This window comes from Diospyros lotus, chromosome 6 (genome assembly GCF_014633365.1).
Source record: "Diospyros lotus cultivar Yz01 chromosome 6, ASM1463336v1, whole genome shotgun sequence".
Lineage (NCBI taxonomy): Eukaryota > Viridiplantae > Streptophyta > Magnoliopsida > Ericales > Ebenaceae > Diospyros > Diospyros lotus.
Window position 1 is genome coordinate 5,619,251 of NC_068343.1, and position 22,205 is coordinate 5,641,455.

Genomic DNA, 22,205 nt, shown 5'->3' on the forward strand with positions numbered 1-22,205 from the left:
CTTGTTGCTTGAAGCAACCAAAATCACCTTCACAATTTTTGTGGTTACGAGAAGACATTGACTTCTAGACTATCTATTATGTTCATTTCATAGATACGCTTTCTGGGGCATAATATTCAGGTTTCTCTTTATATTAATCAAAATATAAATGCATATAGGTTCATACAGGTTCTTCTTACATTTTGCTCTCTTTTCTTCACAAGAGAGTTTGCTCTCTTTTCTTCACAAGAGAGTTTGCTCTCTTTATGCAAGTTCTCTCCTTTCTAACACTGCTACTTATTGAAAGAGTCATCTCCCATGGAAAACAATGATGATGAATAAAATGTGGCACATTACACAGGATTAAGGAAGAGAAATAAAAATGTCCCTTAGGGCCCATTTCCACTCTTTTCATTTTCAATTTTTTACTTTCATTTTCAATATTTAAAAAAGAAAACAAAAAATGGTGTTTGATTGTTTGCTTTCGTTTTAAAAAATTTTGAGAAAAAATCAAAACAAGAAATCGCATTTTCCATTTTATTTTCATTTTCTTCCTCTTCCCACCACAGACAACTGCTCCAGCTAGTCATTGGGGGCGCTGGTGATTCCCAGAGCCCACTTGGAGGGCATTGCAACAGAAGTCAAAAAAACATTTCTTAACTTTAAGAAGGAGAGGTAGTTTTATTACCTTGTAACTAATAAAATCAATATGAGCAATTATAGCATTTATGAATAACCAAAACCAATAACAAGCACATAACCAAAGAAGGCCAAAAAAAACTGCTTGATACTAAATCTCACCACCAAGTTTAAAGTCAACGGTGTGCCACCCCTCTCAATCTGTAACTCAATCTTCTCACCTACACTGTCATCAAGTAATGTTTCCATTTTCATGAACTGTGTAATTACCTGCACTAAGAATTTTAATATATCAAAAAACAACTTATCTGGTTTATATTTCAGAATTCATCATGGAAATTATACCACAAGTTCCACATTCTAGAAATCAGTATGAATTCGTTAGCAGGCAGATAAAACTGGAAGCATGAAACAGAAGCCCTTATCATAAATATAACAAATATTTTTTGGGAGTATTAATTTTATAACAAAATCAATTTAATTATCCATATTTCTTATAAATAATTTTGAATATATAATATCTATATATTGGTAGCATTAATCTTATCACCTTAACAATATAATAATGTCATCATAAGACTCTTATAATACTAGTTTACGACACTAACTAAGAACAATGATAGTATGCAAACAAACATTTTAAAAAATGGAAACACTGTTTTATAAACATGGGAAACACTTTTTTTCTTGTTTTTTTTCCCCTCATTTTTTGGCTTCAGGTTTCACATTTTTGAAAATCTAAATAGTAACTAACAATTTTTGTTATTTTTGGAAAAAATGAGGAAAGTAACAGAAACAGAAACATTATCATGGTATTTAGTCATTTGTCTAAATCCTGGTGATAAGTTATCATGTTTAGTGTTCTCTAATAAAACACTAAAGTCAGTGCACAAGTCCCGACGCTCAATCAACATAGTTAACACTAACTGCACACAAGTAAATGACCTGTGATCATTCACATAAGCTAGAAAAGCAAAAGCTTGAAGAAGCTAAAAAGGCAATACAGAAGTATAAAGAAAAGTTAGTACGTAAATATCTGTTGCAACTTCCACCCATAAAGATAATAAAGCTAAAAAAATGTTTCACACCGAGGACATGGTAATAAGCAAGCTTTAGAAACAAATAGAGTTTGCATGTAAGGCACACAGCCGAAGAAACACTTACGTTCCCATTTATGCAAACAAGCACATCACCAGGCTCCAGAAGATTGTGAGCTGGGCCACCTGGCACCTAGATAGGTCCAGAATGATATCAGCCATTAAAGAGATGACAAGTTTTCAATCCATAATTATAACACTAGAAAGAAAGTATACTTACAACGGAATCAACAACAAGCATTCCAGTTTCACCAGGCGGAGATGCATGGCGTACCATCTAATCCAGAAAGAGATCCCACTCAGACATCAGCATCTCACGTTTGAGAAAATATTAAAACATAAATACACAGGTTTCACTAAAATAATAACTACCTGCTCAGTTTCACTTTGGAGACCAAGGCGGCGTGTCTCATCAAATCCTTTGTGTAGGAATGTCACCTACATCATGAATTAATAGAACAAGATTAATCTCAAAGTTTCAGCATATAAACCCCCCCCCCCCCCCCCAAAAAAAAAAAGAACATGTGCGAGACTTAGTTCTGGAAGCTCTCCCATGCCAAGAGGCCACAGACTAAAGAACCCGCTGCTCACTCATCTACTATATTAGACTAAAACAGTGCAAAAGCCTACTGCATAAGTTCTCACCAATCTGAGAAGGCATATCAGTATATAAGTATATCAGCAATAAGCTGAACCTACTTTTGAAATGAGTCCAAACATATTAATACTAAATAACAAACCTATTAAGGTGGAATTAGAAAAGGCAGGAAAAAATAAATGCAAAGGACAAGGTAAATAATCTGCAGAAGCAATAGGATTAGCCTACTTTTCCATATGAGTCCAAACATATTGATACTAAAACAACAAACCAATAAAGTGGGGAATTAAAAGGGCAGGAAAAAATAAATGCAAACCTATTAACTGTAGTGCCGTCACATCTAAGAAGTATAATCTTCCTAAGGATGGAGAGGATGACCAAGCATACCGAGACAGAGTACTCTGGGACAATAATACAGCTTTCAGCATGGAAACTATACTAGAACACTAACAAGGTTTCACTTTCACTTATAATGGGTAAAGGAATAATAACTGACATGAATTTTCCAAATCAGGTATTTCCATCAACTACATGCACTATGAAATAAAGCTGCCCAAAAGTACTGTCAGTCAGGAAAAAGAACTACTATAAACTGAGTCCTTTTCTTGGGGAGTACAGGACTAAGCCACAGGGTCACCAAGGGACTCGAGTTTGATTTTTTTTCTATTGGTACTGTTAACAACTTTAGACTGCCACAAGTTGATCAGTAGTTAGTGAAGACATTACTGGCATGGGACCTGAACTGAAGCGTGTGCAACATCAGGTCAGCGGTGCCTTACCACCAGAGGGGATTGGTCTTCTCCAACTATTACTTACTGAAAATAAAAATATATCTAGACATTAAATTGTACAGCTGCAAAAATTAAAAGTAGCACTTCCCAAGAACGAATGTGAAAAATGGAAGATTCTCAACAACTTAAAATCATAGATTTTATAGACCTGCAATCACTAGGAACAACATAACATATAAAAAAGAGAAAACGATTTGGAAACGAAATGAGAGATTGGAAGTTTATTAAAAATCAGGCATTTTAGGCCCCAAATGAAGAGAAAATCTTAAATAACAGAAGCAAAAGGCAGCTCCAGGTCCCTGGTCTACAATCAACAAAACAGAAAGACAAATTTCGTTGAATGCAGTTTCAATGGAAACTGAACTAGTAGTAGCATTATCAAAGTAAAGCCCCCACAAGAGGAGGAAACTCACAAACCTGAAGTGTACCACGAGGAATAGAAACTGCTGCCCATTTATTTCTAGAAGAGTCTCTTCCTTCCTGCAAGAATTTTAATGCCCTCACGACCTACAAATAGTGTACCAATTAGATTACTGTCAGCAACTACAAAATTTGATCACAAGAGCAACAACCAATCTATTTGAAGCTAAGGCTTTGAATCTCTACAATATAAAGTGGATAATTTTAGACAATTTCAAGTTCATACTAGATTGAGATCAAACATGTGCCTCAAGTCAAGCCTAGGATTAGTGAAGGCAGTCAAGTCAAGCGGCTAAGTATAGATAGACAGTTTTTATTCCTCAATGGTAATTAAATTAGTTGGGCAAGGTTAAAACCGGTAATGTCAAACCCGGTTAAGTTGTCTAGGGTTGTCCACCCCTTAATTCTATAAATAAAGGTTGTGGGTAGTCGTTGGAGAGTGCATGTTATGAGCGAGTGCAATATTGTATGAGAGGAAAGGCTAGATTCTGATAGTTCTTTGTAATCTTGGGGTGGTCAAGTTGTACTCGTGGTTCACAGGCTGTTAGTTCTGATCAATTTCTAAATAAAGCAAGGCTGCTCTCAAAGAGGTTCTAAGGCTGGATGTAGGATCGTTCCAAGAACGATCTAAACCCGGATAAAGATAGGTGTTTCTCATGTGGTTTGCTTTTTGATCTCATTGTTTTCAATCTTTGTTATTGTTCTGTAATTTCTGTTCTGTCGATACATACATGAGTGTGCGGTTGTGAGAGGTTTAATCCATCTAAAGAACTGAATTCCAGTGCTCCTTTGTTAACACCAACCTTCACATAGAAACATGAGGTACTGTAGAACATCCTTGTCTGTGGACCATAAGTTGTCACGCGCGTGCGCGCGCGCACACACAAGGGGAAAAGATAAAATAATATAAATACCAAATGAATACCAAAATTAGCTCCACCGGCAAACCAGCTTTAATGTGATTTAATTATAAGGGAGGGTCAATGGAGGGTTGCTTTGCATACAGCCTTACCCTTACATTGAAAAATGATTGTTTCCACAACTCATGGGCACCCCATGACCTTATAATCATAAAGAAACAACCTTACCCTTACTACCAAGGCTCATCTTCTCTTTGTCCCTTACAACAACAAGAAGCCAAAATCCCACTAGGATGGGGTCACAACCCTCTCTTTGTTGCTTATTAGGGAAAAATAATGCCTCTTAATGAAGGATAATAAACATCAAAGTTGAGAAGAAATGCTACCCATGGCCCATAAACCCAAAGATCAAGCTATTCCCTAAAAGAGTTGATATAACAGGAAAACAAAAAAAGAATCGAGAGAGTATTAGTAAGCTCTATCTCTCTCCCCTCTTCTCTATCACATTCTTAAAGCAAGGAATAGTAGGAAGGATGTTTTTCATTTCCAAATGAATAAAAAAAAAAGGGCTTCCCAGCGCATGAGGTTGCCCACTTTGTGAGTCATGGGAGGATTGTCTTTGTATGCAACCTTACCCTTGCTTCACAAGGAGGCTATTTTCACAACTTGAACTGTATCCGTTATAGTCACAAAGGAGCACCCTTACCATTGGGACAATTAAGTGTGTGTGGTTTAAATTCAGTCTAAGCCTGTAAACATCTAGTTTAATTAAGTCTGCAATTGAATCAAACTGCTCCCTTATAGATCAGAAAAACAGGTAATCTCCATCTTTAACAACACCAGGAACATGGTATACATAAAATTAAATAATTGTAAAGATACTCACTCTTTCTAAGGGAAAGAAAAATGCTGAAGCACTTGATGACTTACTCCCAGCATTCAAAGCCACTGCCCTGCCTTGCCAATCAATTACAGGGGAACCACTTGAACCCCCTTTAGTCCCTGATGCTGCCTGTAAGTAGCATCAAAGAAAAAAGTTAAGAATTAACTGCATCCAATGGCATTAATTGCTTCCAAAGAATCCATCAAAAAGCTGATTCTGAAACATTGGTCTGGTGAAACAAGAAAGAATAAGTGATTACTGGATTTCAATGTCAAATTAATAACAACACATTTTAGTTTAGAAACATAAGTTATATCTCATTTGTAAAAGAGATTTAACTTAAGTATGTTTTTGAAATTCTATGAGTAAACAAACAACTAACAAGGAAGTTGCTAACTCAGATTTTAATTATGCTTACTGGTGGTAGCATTAAATTTCAATGAATAGCCACATCATTTTGTTTTGTAACTGATTGATAACATTTTCCTTATGTAAATCTGTAATATGTTACAGATCTTTAGGAAGTGTTTGAAACAAATGTTTAAGGGGGCTGACATATTTTCCTTGGGGTAGGCAGTTCCCTCATATTATAGTTTCATAAGATGAATGATTCTCCTTATATCCTATTAGCTTCTTAGCATACTTTATTTATTAAAACCGTAAAGGAAAATAACTTATTGAAATTCAATATTCAATAAATATTCACCAGCAATTAGAGCAAAACAAATTCTGATCAGAATCTTTATGGCAATTAAAACCAGCTAATACTAAACAAGATTATGTTTGGCAACTCAAATGACAAAATAACTCCAAGAGGTTGATAAAATTAGAGCTTGTAGCAACTCTTTTTGCATAAAAGCTCATATGATGAATTGGGGTTGGGGGGGGCGCTTTGACCTGGACTTGGCTTTTAGAAATTCAAACAAAAAAGTCAAGTGTTCTTGTCAGCTTTTTCATAGTAGATTGTTCGGTGCCAATTGTAGGCTACTCTGGTTCAATGGTCATATAGTCAAAGTGGGCATGCTTAATTGCAGCATTTGAACTCTAATTTTCCAGGAGCAAGAGGAATTAAGAAAACAACAAATGGTGAGAATGATTTTATGTGGGCAAGCAAGAAACTAAAGAGACTTGAATTCAAATAAACAAAAAATGAATGCAAAAGAAGTTGAAGAACACCGCCTGCAGAGATGTTCCAGTAACAACAAACTTTTGCAAGAAAATGAAGGAAGAGAGCAGGCAGGGGAGTTTCTCTATAAAGGGGAAATCTTAGAGAAGACAACAGAGAATAAGGAGAGAAAAGTCCTCCATTATGACAGTACTTAAAGGGGCAGCATCAACACGGTTCTTTTTATTGTATGCCAATAGCCAAACGCACACGCACAAAAAAAAAAAAGAAAGAAAGAAAACTCTTCAACATAAGCATTTTGGTTCCGTGGTTTTTGTGCTTGGAAAAGCAAAAAAATAAAACAATGCCAAGAAAAGAAAAAATAATAAAAATAACCTAGTTAAAAAAAAAAGCTCCTTCCAAGTCATCCCTCAATCATCTCTGCAGGCTAAACAAACTCTAAATTCACAGTGCTTACTTGCATGTAGAATGTATTGAAGTCATTATAGCCATCCCTGCAAGATATAGGCAGTGAACATGTAAGTAAATGGTGACAAAAGGGGAAGCAATCACCTTCATGCATAACAGATAACAGGGGGAAAGGCCAGCTTCTTTCATATTTTAAATAATCAAAACCAGTAATCAAGGAAAGAAGATAAAATGAAAGCATCATAAACCAATAGTGGGAAAGTCATTCATTGATATTATTGACTGGTTTAATTTCATAATATAAAATAGATATCCAAGATAGTTTACTGAGTTGAATGACTTTATGTCAAAGGCACTGTCAATTTGCTCTGGAGGCTTCTAAATTCCAGGTCATATGCATCTTAAATGCCAACAGATAATGGTCATCCCAAAAGGAGCAAATTGCCTTACAGCAAAATCAAGGATGCATGAACGAATTTGAGCATAGTCATAAGCCACTGGAGTACATGCAACAACATGGTAATAGTAACAGGATGTCCAACCTCAAGATTACTTCATTAGGAGTGAAAATGGCAGAGACAAAGCTGCAAGATACTGCTTAGATTCACACAGAAAAGCAGATTGAGAACAAAGATGATATCACTCTTAACCTAGAATTTAGGTAACATGGCTAAAACTACTTCATAACTCATTAATGAATGCTGTCCTTGTAGACAGTTAAATTAATCAAAGAAACAGCTGCAATGATTAGCTTTCAATAAGTACAACTTGCAACAGTGGTAAAGCCAAAAACCAAATTAACAAAATGCATAGAGTTACAGTTATGGGGATTATTTACCCACTACAAGAAAAGTACTGCTAGACCCATTTTTTATCAACAAAAGGATCCCTAGTCCCTTTTCTTGAACTTAAGAGCTGTGGAAGTACTAAAGAACCCAGTGTCAGGACCTCGAGGATATAATAGTAAATATAGTAGGTAGTAGTAGAAAGTTTTGGTATTTTAGTTGATTGTATTTTCTGTTTTACTCTGTAACAGAATTACCTACATAGGGGAAGTAGCTATATAAAGCTACCAGAGATGTGTAAAGGGGGAATATATGTGAATTGATATTGAATTTTTGTCCTCTCTCTTGAGCTCCTCTGATTTCCCTCCCAAATTCTGTCTATTATCTCCCTCCTCCTGTCTAATTCTCCCTCCATTTCTCTCTTGTTCTTGGTATTTCCCTCAAAAACCCCTAGGCTGCTAAATTGGAGTTGGACGATTCAAGAAGGCAGCTTCCAAAGAAGAATTCAGGCGACTTTTGAAGGCAGCTTCGAGTTGCTGTAATTCAGGCGGTATCAGAATTCTAATCCAAAGGCAATTCCTTGACCTTCAACTTTTCCAACAATGAAGCAAAGCTAGGCAACTTCTGGCGATCTCAGCAGCAAGCTGAGTCAGGCGAATTCACGTGATCTAGGCAGCCAAACAAGGCCAGGTGATTCGGCGACCATACGAACTTTTAGGAAGCTGCAACACTAACCTCGAATGGATAGCAATGGCGGATGGAACCAGAATGAAACAGATGGAGTCGCACTTGCAGCAGATGTCTGCGACGGTGTTGGCATTACAGATACGTGTAGGATCGATGGAAGAGACAATGGAAAAGAAGTTTGACAACGCAACCAATCATATGCGCGCAGAAGTAGGCAGTATGTGCGAGGAAGTAGGTAATCAAATTCAAGAGCAGATGCAAAGTTTCATGGTGATGTTCGCAAGGCAGAATCAGCTAAGGACCGTCACCTGACTTTCCTCCTAGGGAAAGGACTGATCCAATCCTTCCTGGACTTGGAACAGCCCCTCGGGCAGCAGACTCCTTGGATTTTGAAGTGGAGCCTGCTGTAAGTGGAGAGACTTTTTGAGGAAAGAGTTCCAGGAAGAAGGCAAGGGATGCAGGCTAATCAAAACCAGCCTCATTTCCCTATGCCTAAGCTGGATCTTCCATTGTTCAAAGGCCAGAATCCATGGTGGTGGATCAGGCACTGTGAGAAGCTTTTCTCCTTATATCAAGTACCAGAGCAATAGAAGGTCACTCTAGCTTCGGCATATTTGAAAGATGTGGCAGATTCCTGGTTCCAGGGCTGGATCAGGTTACAAACTGACAGTAACTGGACAGATTTTGTGGAGGAATTCTGTGCCAGATTTGGTGATCGGAACCTAATTGATGTAATGGAGGAGTTCAACAGACTGAGACAAGAAGGTACTGTCCAGCAATATCAGGTGAAATTTGAGGAACTAAAATCTTTAATAATCAATCTCAATCCCGGTTTAAGCAAGGCCTACTTCGTTCCAAGCTTTATCAGTGGCTTGAATGAAGAGTTGAGGCCAGTGGTCAAAATGCTGCAGCCAAGATCTATCAAACAGGCCACAAAAAGTGCAAGATTACAGGAGATGACCATAGAAGCCATTATGAAGAAGCATAAGATCCTATCTGAAATTCCTCCTACGATCAATCCACAATTGGAAGGGACTTCTACCACAGGACTGCATCAAGGAAGTCTAAATCCTAGGGTTCATCCTAACCCTAACTCAGCCAAATCTCTTCCAATGGAACAAAAGAGACAGTTACGCTTATGCTACCAATGTGGAGAAAAATTTAGTCCAGGCCATCAATGTAGGAAGCAATTATTATATATGGAAGGACTAGAGGATGAAAAAGAAGAAGAAGAATAAGTAGGGATAATGGTAAATATAGTAGGTAGTAGTAGACAGTTTTGGTATTTTAGTTGATTGTATTTTCTGTTTTACTCTGTAACAGAATTACCTACATAGGGGAAAAGTAGCTATATAAAGCTACCGGTGATGTGTAAAGGGGGAATATATGTGAATTGATACATGAAACTTTGTCCTCTCTCTCAAGCTCCTCTGTTTTCCCTCCCAAATTCTGTCTGTTATCTCCCTCCTCCTGTCTAATTCTCCCTCCATTTCTCTCTTATTCTTGGTATTTCCCTCAAAAACCCCTAGCTAAACCCTAGGACCCTGACGCATGGTTCATGAACTATTGACCTAAAGTGCACCTTACTGTATAAATGAACTAATCCACTGAATCCATTCAGTTTGAACACCCATTTTATCTCTAAGTGTTGAATTGGGAGTGCTGGAATTACTCAATCTTGCCAATACACAGCCACAAACACACACTGTTTACCCCACAACAAAAAATTAAGAATAGAAATGAAAGATAAGAGTTATGAACACGCAAACCACACGATGAACACAGCGTTTTTATCCTGGTTCAGATCACAATTGTGATCCTACATCCAGCCTCAGTCCCAAGAGCAATCTACTATGAAATGTTGAAAGAAATCAGCACACAAGAACCCTCACACGAGAACAGTAGCATTCAGAGATTACGAAGACTATCTTGAACTCTAGCTTTTTTCTCAATTCACTGCACTCTCAAAACAGAATGATTACCTCAAGCAACTGCCCCTTACCTTCTATTTATAGACAATTAGGGCAGACCATACAAGGAATATAAAAGAATACACATTTCCTATTATACCACTCATACATATGCTACTGTTAGACTCATTCTAACTTAACTAATTCTGTCGCTTGAATATTCCGAGAATTCCCTTGATTCCTTCTAATTCTTCTAAGCTATACTTGATGCAAAACAAACACTAAGTAATGGAAAAATCCATTTGATATGACCATAGAAGAAAGTGATGGGGGATATTTTTGCAAATGACACAATTATCTTCTGTTGGTCCCTTCTCAACAATTAGATTGCTTTAAGTGAATACTTCCATGCTCTGAAGCTACGTCCAAATTGCAAATGAATTTGACAAAGTCCACTTTGATAAGTAGGTGTCACACCCCTAGAGGGAGAATTTAGAAGAAACAAGAGAGAGAAACAGAATTCAAATTTCATTGATTCGCTCCATTCTCTAGTTCTTTAGCCTATTTATAGGTTGTTACATCCTTTCAATTAGTAACTAATTGTAGGTATAATACTACAACAACCTAAGATACAACAAAGAAAAATATATGAATAGAACAATTACTCATATGCCCTTGGGGTCGTGACAATCTAAGTTGCACGGAAACGAAACGAAAAACATTTCCGATATGAAACAGAAAGGAGAAAATGGCATTTTTCAAAAAAAAAAGTCAGAAACGGAAACACAAGGCAACGTGTAAATTAAAAAAAATAGAGGTTTTTTGTAAATATAATTTTTAATATAAAAAATTATTCAAACATTACAAAAATAAAAATATCATCTACCAAGAAATCTTAGCAAAAATAAAAATACCCTTCTACTACTCTTCCCCCAAATTTGAATATCTAGCAACCCATTTACAATGAGAAAAAGATTTCATTAGCCTCTATCTTCTCACATGATGGGCTCGCCGGTCACCTCCTATGGAGGTCGAATTTAATGTGTCGTGTAGAGATGAGAGAGGAAGGACCTGGGAAAGAGTGCACAGACATGGCCTTGCCCATTATTCCTATCCCCAAAAACCCATTCTCCTCTTCCATTCTTGTTGTTCTTCTTCTTCTTCTCCAATTCTTTCTCCCAGCTCTCTGCTTCTTTATATTACCCACAAATGAGAAACCAATAAACTAATATTAGTGCTATTTTCACTCTCTCCGCATTAAACCTACATTAAACATGAAGTAACGGCAACCGAGAGAGGGAACGACTAACGGCGACCAAGAGAGGCGACAACCTTTGGCAAGGTTTGGTCTTGGGGATTCAACGGTGGGGGAATGGCGAGGTCGACAACCAAAAGCTAGGGAACTGCGAGGGAGCACCGGAGCAGCACGCTTTGACGACCAAGAAAGGGAACTTCAAGATTCGAAAACAAAGTGTCAGCAATCCATGATATCAATCAATCAATCCGTGCAAGATTGGGATTAACTGTCAATGTCAATCCCAAGTTTCCTATTCTACTTATTGATCCAATTTCCTATTCTATTGATTGATTCCTTTCTCTAGATTAGGAATGTATCTTATGAATATTGTTGTATTTTTCCATCTTTTGATTTGTATCCTAAATTGTATAGTTTCCAAACTTAAATTTAGAAACTTTCTTGTTTAGTTGTTACGAACTTCCTAACTGAACAGGAAGATCTATTATTTAACAACATGTATCCCATTAATTTGAATAAGATTGAAGGATTATTTTTCACCTTTTTGACATAGTATCAGAGCCTGGACAATAGTCATCGTTTATTTGGAACTCTTGTGGTCGTCTTCCGCCTTTAATTATTTTTTTATCAATCTTTAATCTTTCAAACATCATGTCCACTTCACAAAATACCCAAGTTGATGGGGCTAATTTCAATAGCACTAGCACAACAGAAATTCTGTTTGCTGGAAACAACGGTGGAGGCTCTGGAGAAGACTTACCAAGTCTTCAAGTGGCTTACCGGTTGAACGGTAAGAACTACTTGAAGTGGTCCCAGTTAATTTGAACGTTTCTCAAGGGAAAAAGGAAATTAAGTCATCTGGAAGAGATCGGACATAAAGAAGGAGATCCGGCATTTGCAACATGGGATGAAGAGGATTCCCTAATGATGTTATGGTTATGGAATTCCATGATCCCTGAAATTAGCGACACGGTAATGTTTCTAATAACGGCCAAAGAAATTTGAGAGGCAATCAAGCTCACATACTCCAAGGTTTAAGATGTGGCTCAGATCCATGAAATCTGGGCAAAGGTGGCAGCCACAAAACAAGGGACCAGATTTGTCACTTAGTATGCAAATTTATTGCAAACTTTGTAGCAAGAGCTAGATCATTACCAGTGTCTTAAAATGAAATGTGGTGAAGATGCAGCCTTACACAAGAAGTTTGCGGAGAAAGACCGGACATATGATCTCCTAGCTGGCCTAAACATGGAGTTTGATGCAATAAGGGTGCAAATCCTTGGTAAGGAGGATGTGCCATCATTAAATGAGGTTATTTCTATTGTTCGTGCAGAAGAAGGAAGAAGGGGTGTTGTGTTGGGAACTGCTCCAGTGGAAGCATCAGCCTTGGTATCTTTGAATACTCATGGTCAAGGCAAGGGACGAGAGGAAAAGAAGGCTATGGATTGGGATACTCTATGATGTACCTTTTGTAGAAAACCTAAGCACACCATAGAGAGGTGTTGGAAGCTCCGTGGAAACCCTCCCAAGAGTGGGTCACTAAAATATCAAGGCCAAGTGTACATGGCCAATGGTCACCAGCAATTAGACTAGAAGGGATCTGAACAAGGAGATACCCTGGAGTTTAATCGAGTAGAAATTGAAAATTTTCTTAGAATCTCTCAAAAAAGGGACTGCAAAAGAGGGTGCTTGCCCTCTAGCTATCACATGTATCTCTTCTAATTCTTTTGCTTTATATGCTTCAGAAAAAATCCCACTACCTCTTGGATTTTAGACTCGAGGGCTACGGATCATATGACACATTTTTCTCATCACTTTACTACCTATAGCCCTTGTTCTAATTCCCGAAAAATCACCCTAACTGATGGTTCTTTAACCACTGTCACTGACCAAGGAGATGTTATTCTTAATAAACATCTCACCCTCATAAATGTGTTCCATGTTCCCAAACTATTTACTAACCTAATCTCCACCCAAAAGCTTCTCTTAAACACTAATTGCAATGTTATGTTTTATCAAACCCATTGTGAGATACAGGAACAGGGAATGAGGAACAGGATTGGGCTTGCTAAAACTAGGGCTAGGTTGTTCTACCTTGAGGAATCGGATGGATAGGACACACAAGAGTAGATTCCTCCTGTGTCATGCTTAGTTCAGTCCAACAAGGATCTAATATGGTTACACCATTACAAATTTGGTCATCCTTCCTTTTTTACTCTTAAAAAGATGTTTCCAGAATTGTCTAGGGGTCTAAGTGTCAACAATTTCCATTGTGCTGTGTGTGAGTTTGCAAAACATAAGGGAGTTTCTTTTACTTCATCTAATAAAAGGACTAGTTCTCCATTTACCTTAATTCACAGTGATATTTGGGGGCTCTCATTAGTTCCTAATATTTCTGGAACAAGGTGGTTTGTTCTCATTGTTGATGATTGTACTAGAGTAATATGGCTATATCTTTTCAAAACTAAGGCTGAAGTTAGTAATATTTTCCCTACATTCTACAATATGATTAAAAAGCAGATGCCCAATTTTGAAAGTAACGATAGCAACCAGCCTCGTAACGGTGATCAGGGGCTGCCCGCGGTTTGGAGAGCAATCGAAGAACAACGGGAAATAACTCATACAATGCAGCAGCAATTGGAGCGAATCCGCAACCAATTGGAAGTTTTACAACGAGTTAAGGATAATCGAAACTGGACTAATGGTGTGAATCAAGCCGGCTATGTTAAACCAAGAAGACCAGCCATTAATCCTGTCATCATTAATCCTAAAATACCAATGATGGATGATAGCGATGATGAGGATAATCTTGGTCGTATGATAGCCAACCCTAGTGGTAAAGGAGTTGGGAGGAATGCGCAGCAACACAACCATTGGGAAAACGACGAGTATAAACTAAAGAATGGATTTTCGGTGAGTTTGGAGCTTGATCTCGAACATTATGTTGTCCCAGCAACCTTCACGTTTGCAAACTCAAGTTTGGTTTATGCTGCTAACATAATAGAAACTCCAAGGTTGTTGACTCATACTAGGGTATTTTTCAATCCCGAGGGCTCAGGCATTGCTTCGCTATCCAAGGATGGTGGTGTTTGTGGTGTTTCTTCTGATCGATGTGCGACTGTAAAGGAATTGGAGGCCATGGTAGCAAATCCTTCTACAGTTTATTCAGACTCTGGCATGGTTGAATCGAAGGCAATAGGAACATATTCGCGTTTGCGATTGCAAAAGCAAAATGATCACAGGGGTCTCTATGTGAAAAGGGGTGTTGGATCTCCCATGATAGTTAACTCGGGTAGTGCAACTGTCTTTGGTATTAATCCAAAATTAGATTCTGAAACTAAGAATACTGTAGCAGGTGCTGCTATAGCTAATCAAGTACTTAGACCAAAGAAGGATTCAAGCATCAATATTTTAAAAGATGGAGAGACTGCTAGTAGTGATGGAATAAGCCTTTATTCGAAACAGTTGCAAAAGAAAGCTTCTCCAGGAAAGAAAAATCTACAGATGAATTCAGAAACAATTGATGAGTTAAAATCAAGAAAGCTGATGAAATGAGAAGAACCTGTGATAAGATCTACCAAATTAGAAAAGCGCTCAAAATGGAATGTTCAACGTCCTCACTCTAACAATAATAATACAATAGAGGCAGAGGGCAACAAACACGGCGATGATTGGACGCATGCCAACGTAGATATAGCTAAGAAGGGGAGGAATGTCTTTGCTCATGTTCTCTCAGTAGAAAAGTTCAAGCGGTTCAAGAAGATGTCAAGCAAAAGTTGCACAAATAAGAAGTATACGGCGACAGTTGACAAGCATAGGAAGCACAAGATATTTGAGGTTGGAGATGAAATCATGATATTCTTGAAGAAGGAACGGATTCCAGCGGGAAAGCAAAACAAGCTCAAGCCAAAGAAGTATGGTCCTTACAAAATTACAAAGAAGGTCAATGATAATGCTTATGTTGTGGATTTGCCTAATCATATGGGTAATTTCCAAACATTCAATGTGGCTAATCTCTCTTTGTACTTACCGGACGGGGATTTATCCTACCCGGATCAAAATTCGAGGTCAAATTTTTTCTCAAGTGAAGGTGAATGATGCGGTCACCGATCAAAACTCGGCCAAAGCCGACCCGACCACATCGGAACAATATTTTAATACTTCTTAAGTTTTAGAATTCTACTTGATTTAGGATTCTATTTCATGTTTCTACTTGATTTAGGATTCTACTTCATGTTTGATTCGGGTTTTATTTTTATTAGGATTCAAGTTGACTTTTACTTAGAATTTATTTCTATTAGGATTCTAGTTGGATTTTGTTTACAAATATTAGATGGATTTGGATTAGCCAAATACTATAAATAAGCTTAGGATCTAGAGTTTGTAATCAAGTTTTTCTCAATCAAATTTCAGCAACCTATTTGGGTTTTCTTAACAAAACAATCTTGTTTTTGCGTCTTCTTGAAAGCCAAACTTCGGCCATTGAACTTTGTTCTTTCAAAGGTTTATTTGGTGTGTTTTTTTCACACACGCGCTACACGCTGCGTCAGTTGACATGGATCAATAGCATATGTTTATCCCTACCTATTCCATGTCTCTATTTATGATTTCTTCCTCAATTGCTCAAATAAATGGATAAGTTGTGCAATTATTCCTTCTGAGCCAGTTGGGACTTTATTTAAGATGTCACTTGGTGAGTTGGGATTCTATTTCTGCTCCACAGTGACAAGGTGGTTGAGGGTTCTGAAATTAGATCTTCAACGTAGATTTGTGAGGCAAATGGCTTCCAAGATCAGCTTGTGAGAGAGAGAAATAAGAAGAAAACCATCTAAATTTAGGAGCTTATAGGGAAATAGACCAAGACTGAAGATGAATACTGTCTTACACCGCAATGTTGTGGCAGGTTGGAGAAGTTTGGCAAGCATATTATTAAAGGTTGGCAATAGGGAAAGTGGTATCAGAACCTAAATGTCAGGATCCTAGGTTTCGAATCTAGGATTTCTAATTGATAGTCGTGACAGAAGGAAGAAATAGAGGGAGAAATGAGAAGATTTAGGGAAAAAATGGAGAGAAGAACAAAGGGAACCAAAGAATAGAGAGAAATGAGAGAATTTAGGGAGAAAGTAGAGAGAAGAATAGAGGGAAACAGATAGTAGATAGAGAGAAAATGAGATAACATCAATATAATTGTTTGATATACCCAGCACATAGGGGCATAGCCTTATATAATGCTATCTCAGTAGTTACCACTACTACACAACTGTAAAATAACAGCCCACTACACTGACTATAAAAAATAACACTCCTCTACACACAACTGTTCTATTTATCTCCTAATACTCTGATTCCCGACATTTCCCTTCCCTTTAAAATTTTCTTGTCCTCAAGAAAATCAAAGAAATTTAGCACCTTGGAAATTTGATTGAGCAAATTTGGCAAATATTACTAGTTGTAGCTAGTGGAGGGAAAGTAGAACTAGAAGTAGCAGTAGGGTCAATGGTTTTCTATAAGACTAAATAGAGTGTGGAACTCCATGCAATTTCCCATAATTTCACACCAAAGTTGTATACATCTGACTTCTCATTGGATGGTTCATCACGGGGAACTTCTAGAGCCATCCATTCAAGAGTTAAACACGACAAGAACCTGCACCAGTTCTCTCTTTCAAAAACCAGATCACTCCATGGGATATCCAAATCTCCCACCTCAAGTGAAAGTTCTTGAGTTGGTTTAATTGGAACAATTTGACCTTCCTTGATAAACCTAAGACCACCTTGGGTTGTAATGTCCTTTGGATCAGAAATGCCTAAAAGTAGTTGAACTTCTCCCGGGAGATGCTTTAAAGGGAGAGGATCTTTGACTGTGTTCATTGAGTTTGTGACGGAGACAAGGTCACATGATTTGAACAGATTCAAATCCCAATCATGAACTTCTTTGTTGCTACTTAAACTAGGCACCTTGTGTTCACCCGCAGATTGCTTAGGACATGTCATGTTAGCAGCATCACCATCAATACCTTCCAAAATTGGATAAGCATTCTCCTTCAGCGGAAAGTCCCAAGGTAAGCTGATTTGAGGAATTTTGGGAAACATCTGCAAGAACCCATCGAGTCTCTTAGCCATCCATCTATCAAAGAATCGAACTTGTTTTCCAATGATTGAATTGCTTCACGATGATTAATCGATCCTTCTTCCAAGGCCTCCATTCGGGTTTGCAGATTTGTCACCAGGGAGTAAATATGGTTGACTTGTCCCTCCAATTGCTTCATTCTAGTTTCGTCTACCATCTCTAATAGATCCAAACTATCAAATTAGCAATCCAAGAATCCACTACTCTAATACCAATTGTCAAGATCCTAGGTTTCGAATCTAGGATTTCTAGTTGACAGTCATGAAAGAAAGAAGAAATGGAGTGAGAAGATTTAGCGAGTAAATAGAGATGAAGAGAGGGAAACAGAGAATAGAGAGAAATGAGAGAATTTAGGGAGAAAGTAGAGAGAACAATAGAAGGAAACAAAGAGTAGATAGAGGGAAAATGAGATAACTTCAATATATTTGCTAGATTACACTCAGCACATAGGGGCATTGCTTTATATAATGATATCCCAGCAGTTATTTACAGCAGTTACCACTACTACACAACTGAAAAATAACACCCCACCACACATAATTGTAAAAATAACACTCCTCTACACACAACTACTCTATTTATCTCCTAAGTCCTCTCCTAATTCTCTAATTCCCGACACTTAAGTGATGTGTCATCCACAAAAATGAAAGGATGCTCTCCCTACTCTTATCATGCATGATAAAGAGGGCATTCTCAAAGGTCACTAAATAAGAGCGGAAGGTTTATATACGAGATTTGAATGATTAGGAAGTTAAGCAAACTGTAGGGTTAATTGGGATCTTCTAACCTTTTGTTCTAGTGCTTGATATGATAAACACAGATCCTTCCTTCCCTTGAAGAGTTGTTTGGGATTTTGAAGGTTCCCACCAAGGTGCCCCTTTTTGTGGATGGTTGTGCACTTAAGGCTGCTAATTTAATTAGAAGACATACTCTTGACAAATGTCATTGCATGTGTAAAACTAGGGGCAACTTTCAATGATCACCATCTCCTTCCTAGGTCAGTTCAGGATTGATTTCGTTCTCTCAGTTTGTTGAGGTTTACTTAATAAACTGATCAAATAATAATATAAGTTACTAGTAAAAAGTGAATACATAGTTATTACATCAGATATTTACCAAGATGCCAAAAATAAAAATTTCAATTATTTTGGCTTTTGTTTTTGCCATCCCTTCACACATGGGTGGTACCTTTTTATAACTATAACTATAACTATTTCAGATAACCCTTAACTTATGAGAAAAAATATAGTGAAGTAAGAAAAATATATTAACTTGACATACTTTTTATAATGAGGAGCATCTCTGTCCAACCGAGCAAGGGTACCAGCAAGAATGGACACCTGCAAATTCAGAGTATCAAACCATGAAACAGCAAACACCCTCCCCCTCCAGGGGGAAAAATAAAGAAGAAGAAGAATACAACAGGCAAGATTCAGACTAAATGGATAATGACCACATAACATAAATTGCCAGTAAGGACAGAAACTCATTTTCCAGAATAGAATTACTGAAAAACTGGAAATATCAAGGAGAAGCTATAAATACCACAATAAACATCAATGACCTGGGCAAGTTGTATCCAAATTTAATCCACAATCATAAAGAAGATGAGTTGACAACAAAAATCCAAATACTTAAATCGGTTAATCCCATTGATAGATGGTATAGATAAATATGTTAAGCTAATTTACATGGACATAACAAGATGCAGAATGAAAATTCAAATATGCTTCTAGATCTACTTCAATCCACTGTTTGGAGGCGCCTGACACAAAAGGTCATTTCAATCAATTCATTCATGATAAAATAATACTTGAAAGCTTAAGTAAAAATCTCTTTCATGCACCATCATACCCTTGTCCTCCACCCCACACGTTACCTAAACACCAAAGAAGATGGAAGAAACCATGTAGGTATATCAAATTCCTAGTCAAGAATAAGAAAAGGATGACACTATTTTCTAATACAAGATTTCCCGATACCACAAACCCGGGAATGACATAGACACAAGACTGAACGTTCTAGTTACAAGTTCTTAGTAAAATACACACACATCCCAAGTCTTCTATTTCTGCCATCCAAATGAGACGGTCAATGGTATACATCATTTAACACAAAGCAAAACATTAAACAAGTAAGACCAACCCCCAGTTGCTTGGAAAGAATAGATTCAAATATTTTCTATAAAAAATCAAATACCATCAATAAAAAATTAAACTTGACTGCCAGCGGTTGCTTAACTCCCTCTTCAGTATCTGGCCGATATATCTAATTATCTATTAAGATACATCAACAAACACAAACTCGGTCCAGTAATGCCTAGAAACTTATAGAGAAGGTAAGCACTGAGTAAAAGGGAGATGAAGCATTCAAATCATCCAATTTACAATATATAGTTATCATGAAAAGGAAAGATTTAAACAAAGCAAAAGTATATGTAAATATGTGCTTTTCCTTTCTCTGATTTTTTCATTTATTTCTAGTCCAATAGCAACCATAAGATGAATTATTTTATGCTGTTGGATTGTCAACCTTTCATTTCTTTTAAATAAAAACATGTTAGTTCTCTAGTAGAATGCATCAAATTAGTGCTCATCAATACATATTGCGAATACGTTCACAAAAGTTTGCTTGAATTTTTCTAAAGCTATTCAGTTAGAGAAGATTTAACCTAGGTGGACAACCAACAAGGTCATGTTCAATAATCTTATATTAGCATCACAATGGTACCATGAGATAAAAGTGAAACTATGCATGCATTTAACATACCTTCTCTCCACTGTCATTGCCAACAACTCTGATCTCTAGGCCAACACAAGCAATCTCTGGAGTAAGAGGAATTTCCTCATAGCTCAGGAATTCTATTGCAGCAGGATCATAACGAAAAAAGCCAAAATCATGAACCTGGAAGGAAGTGGACGTGCATTACTTCACTTCGATAAACATTTGGTCTTACAAATAACTCTACAAGTGCATGACAGTATCTCATAAATGCAAACCTCAGAGAGTATAACTGCCAGCGGGACATAACATATTTCCCAAAAAAAGCAACAATGCCATAAACTAAAACAATTCCAGAAAAGAAAATATACTTGTACAGACATACCTGTCCATGCATACAAAAAACATAGACATACAGAGCAAATTAAGTAATAGCATTGTTCTGCATAACTCATAACACTAAAAGGACAAGTTAATACCACTGAAAATACAGGACATAAAAAGAAAAAATATATATACATTAATTTGGAGAGAGAGAGTGCGAGAGAGCTCAAATAAAAAATAAAAACTAGATATATCCAATAACAATCCCAGTTTCAATTATATATCGAATAAATATGTATCTACTTGTGACATCCTGCAAAATACTGTAAATATGACAACTAGTAAACAAATCTGACACCAATTTTCCCACTTCCTCCAGGGTCCTAGTTATTCAAACAGTAGTGACATTCAAGCATTTTATGCATTGATATACCATATATATTATATTAATTGTTACGTTAGCTTACAAAAGTCAATTAAAAAGTTGGAAGTTAGGATTGCAATTCAAGAAACTAGCCATTCCATGATCATTCTGGTCAAGAGCTTGTACCAATAAACAAAGTCTTGACAGATCAGTGGAAAATGTGCAGAACACAAACCACATACCGGATCGCGATATATAGGATATACAGGAATCTCTTCACGGTTTACGAACATAGCTTCTGCAACTACAGGTCCTGTTAAAATGAGACTGATTAGCACGAAGGGGAAATCCCATCGATATAGTAACCATGTGCTATGCTAGAACGAATACAAAATCGCCGATATAACCATGTGCTATGCTAGGAAGAATACATAATCGCCTAGTATGCTAAAAATTAACTAAATTTTATGTTTCGCCAAAACTTAATTCACGATGTTGAAATAATTGCAGAAACCAGTAAACGAAGTACCAGGCTTGACCACATGACGATTGGTCAGAATAATCCCGCGGCGCTTATCAACAACGAAGCCAGTAGCGTAGCTGGCGCCGGCGGACTCCGTATCGAACGCGCGACAAGCGGTGGTCCGGAGGACAACCACGGCCGGAACCACCCTGTTAAGCGCCTTCCTCCAATCCTCGGCGGTGGCCAGATTCTCCCTGAACGGCGGATCAATCTCCATGCAAAGCTCCTCCTTAATACTCGACTCCTCGAGCGCCGCCGCGCCCTCCGATCCCAGCCTCTCCAACGGATCGCTCATTCCCCCACACAATCTCCCTCTCAGTAATTCTCTGTCCGAAACCCTAACCCTAACCGAGGCAATTCAAGAACTCTTATCAAAAACGGATTTGATATGATTTTGAGTGATGGAATGTATAAATTAGGGCAGGATTAGGGCGTCGGAACAGATGGATGCCTGAGAGTGATGAGCGCCGGAATCGGAAAACTCCGTAGAACAGTACCGGCGGCGAGAGTGGGTTTCGGTTTTGGTTGGAGGATGGAACTAGAAGAGAGAGTGTGCGAGAAATTGTGTGCGCAGCGTCCACATGCACTGAATTCCGTGCTGACGGACAGTCTCACAAACTATTGGCCGCTTTTATTGTTCTCGCAGAGTGTCGACATCGGGCCCCCCCCCCCCCCCCCCCCCCATTTCATTACAAACATAACAGAA

The 22,205-nt window shown here is 37.7% G+C and overlaps 1 protein-coding gene across 2 annotated transcripts in view; it reads right to left on the reverse strand.

The window, feature by feature from the left end:
• Positions 1-22,129, reverse strand: part of LOC127803227 (protease Do-like 7) — a 39,272-nt gene extending 17,143 nt beyond the window's left edge. The window contains exons 1-11 of one of the 2 annotated variants that reach the window (XM_052339310.1): positions 21,506-22,127; positions 21,219-21,289; positions 20,337-20,471; positions 18,849-18,907; positions 6,851-6,887; positions 5,271-5,396; positions 3,522-3,611; positions 2,088-2,153; positions 1,936-1,992; positions 1,783-1,848; positions 781-888 (exon numbers count right to left, since the gene is read on the reverse strand). In XM_052339310.1, the coding sequence (XP_052195270.1) occupies positions 781-888; positions 1,783-1,848; positions 1,936-1,992; positions 2,088-2,153; positions 3,522-3,611; positions 5,271-5,396; positions 6,851-6,887; positions 18,849-18,907; positions 20,337-20,471; positions 21,219-21,289; positions 21,506-21,794 (1,104 nt within the window). In that variant the 5' untranslated portion in view covers positions 21,795-22,127. Of the gene's footprint in view, positions 1-780; positions 889-1,782; positions 1,849-1,935; positions 1,993-2,087; positions 2,154-3,521; positions 3,612-5,270; positions 5,397-6,850; positions 6,888-18,848; positions 18,908-20,336; positions 20,472-21,218; positions 21,290-21,505 lie in introns of both variants that reach the window. The other variant, XM_052339311.1, reaches the window with a different exon arrangement.
• Positions 22,130-22,205: the final 76 nt, after the last annotated feature.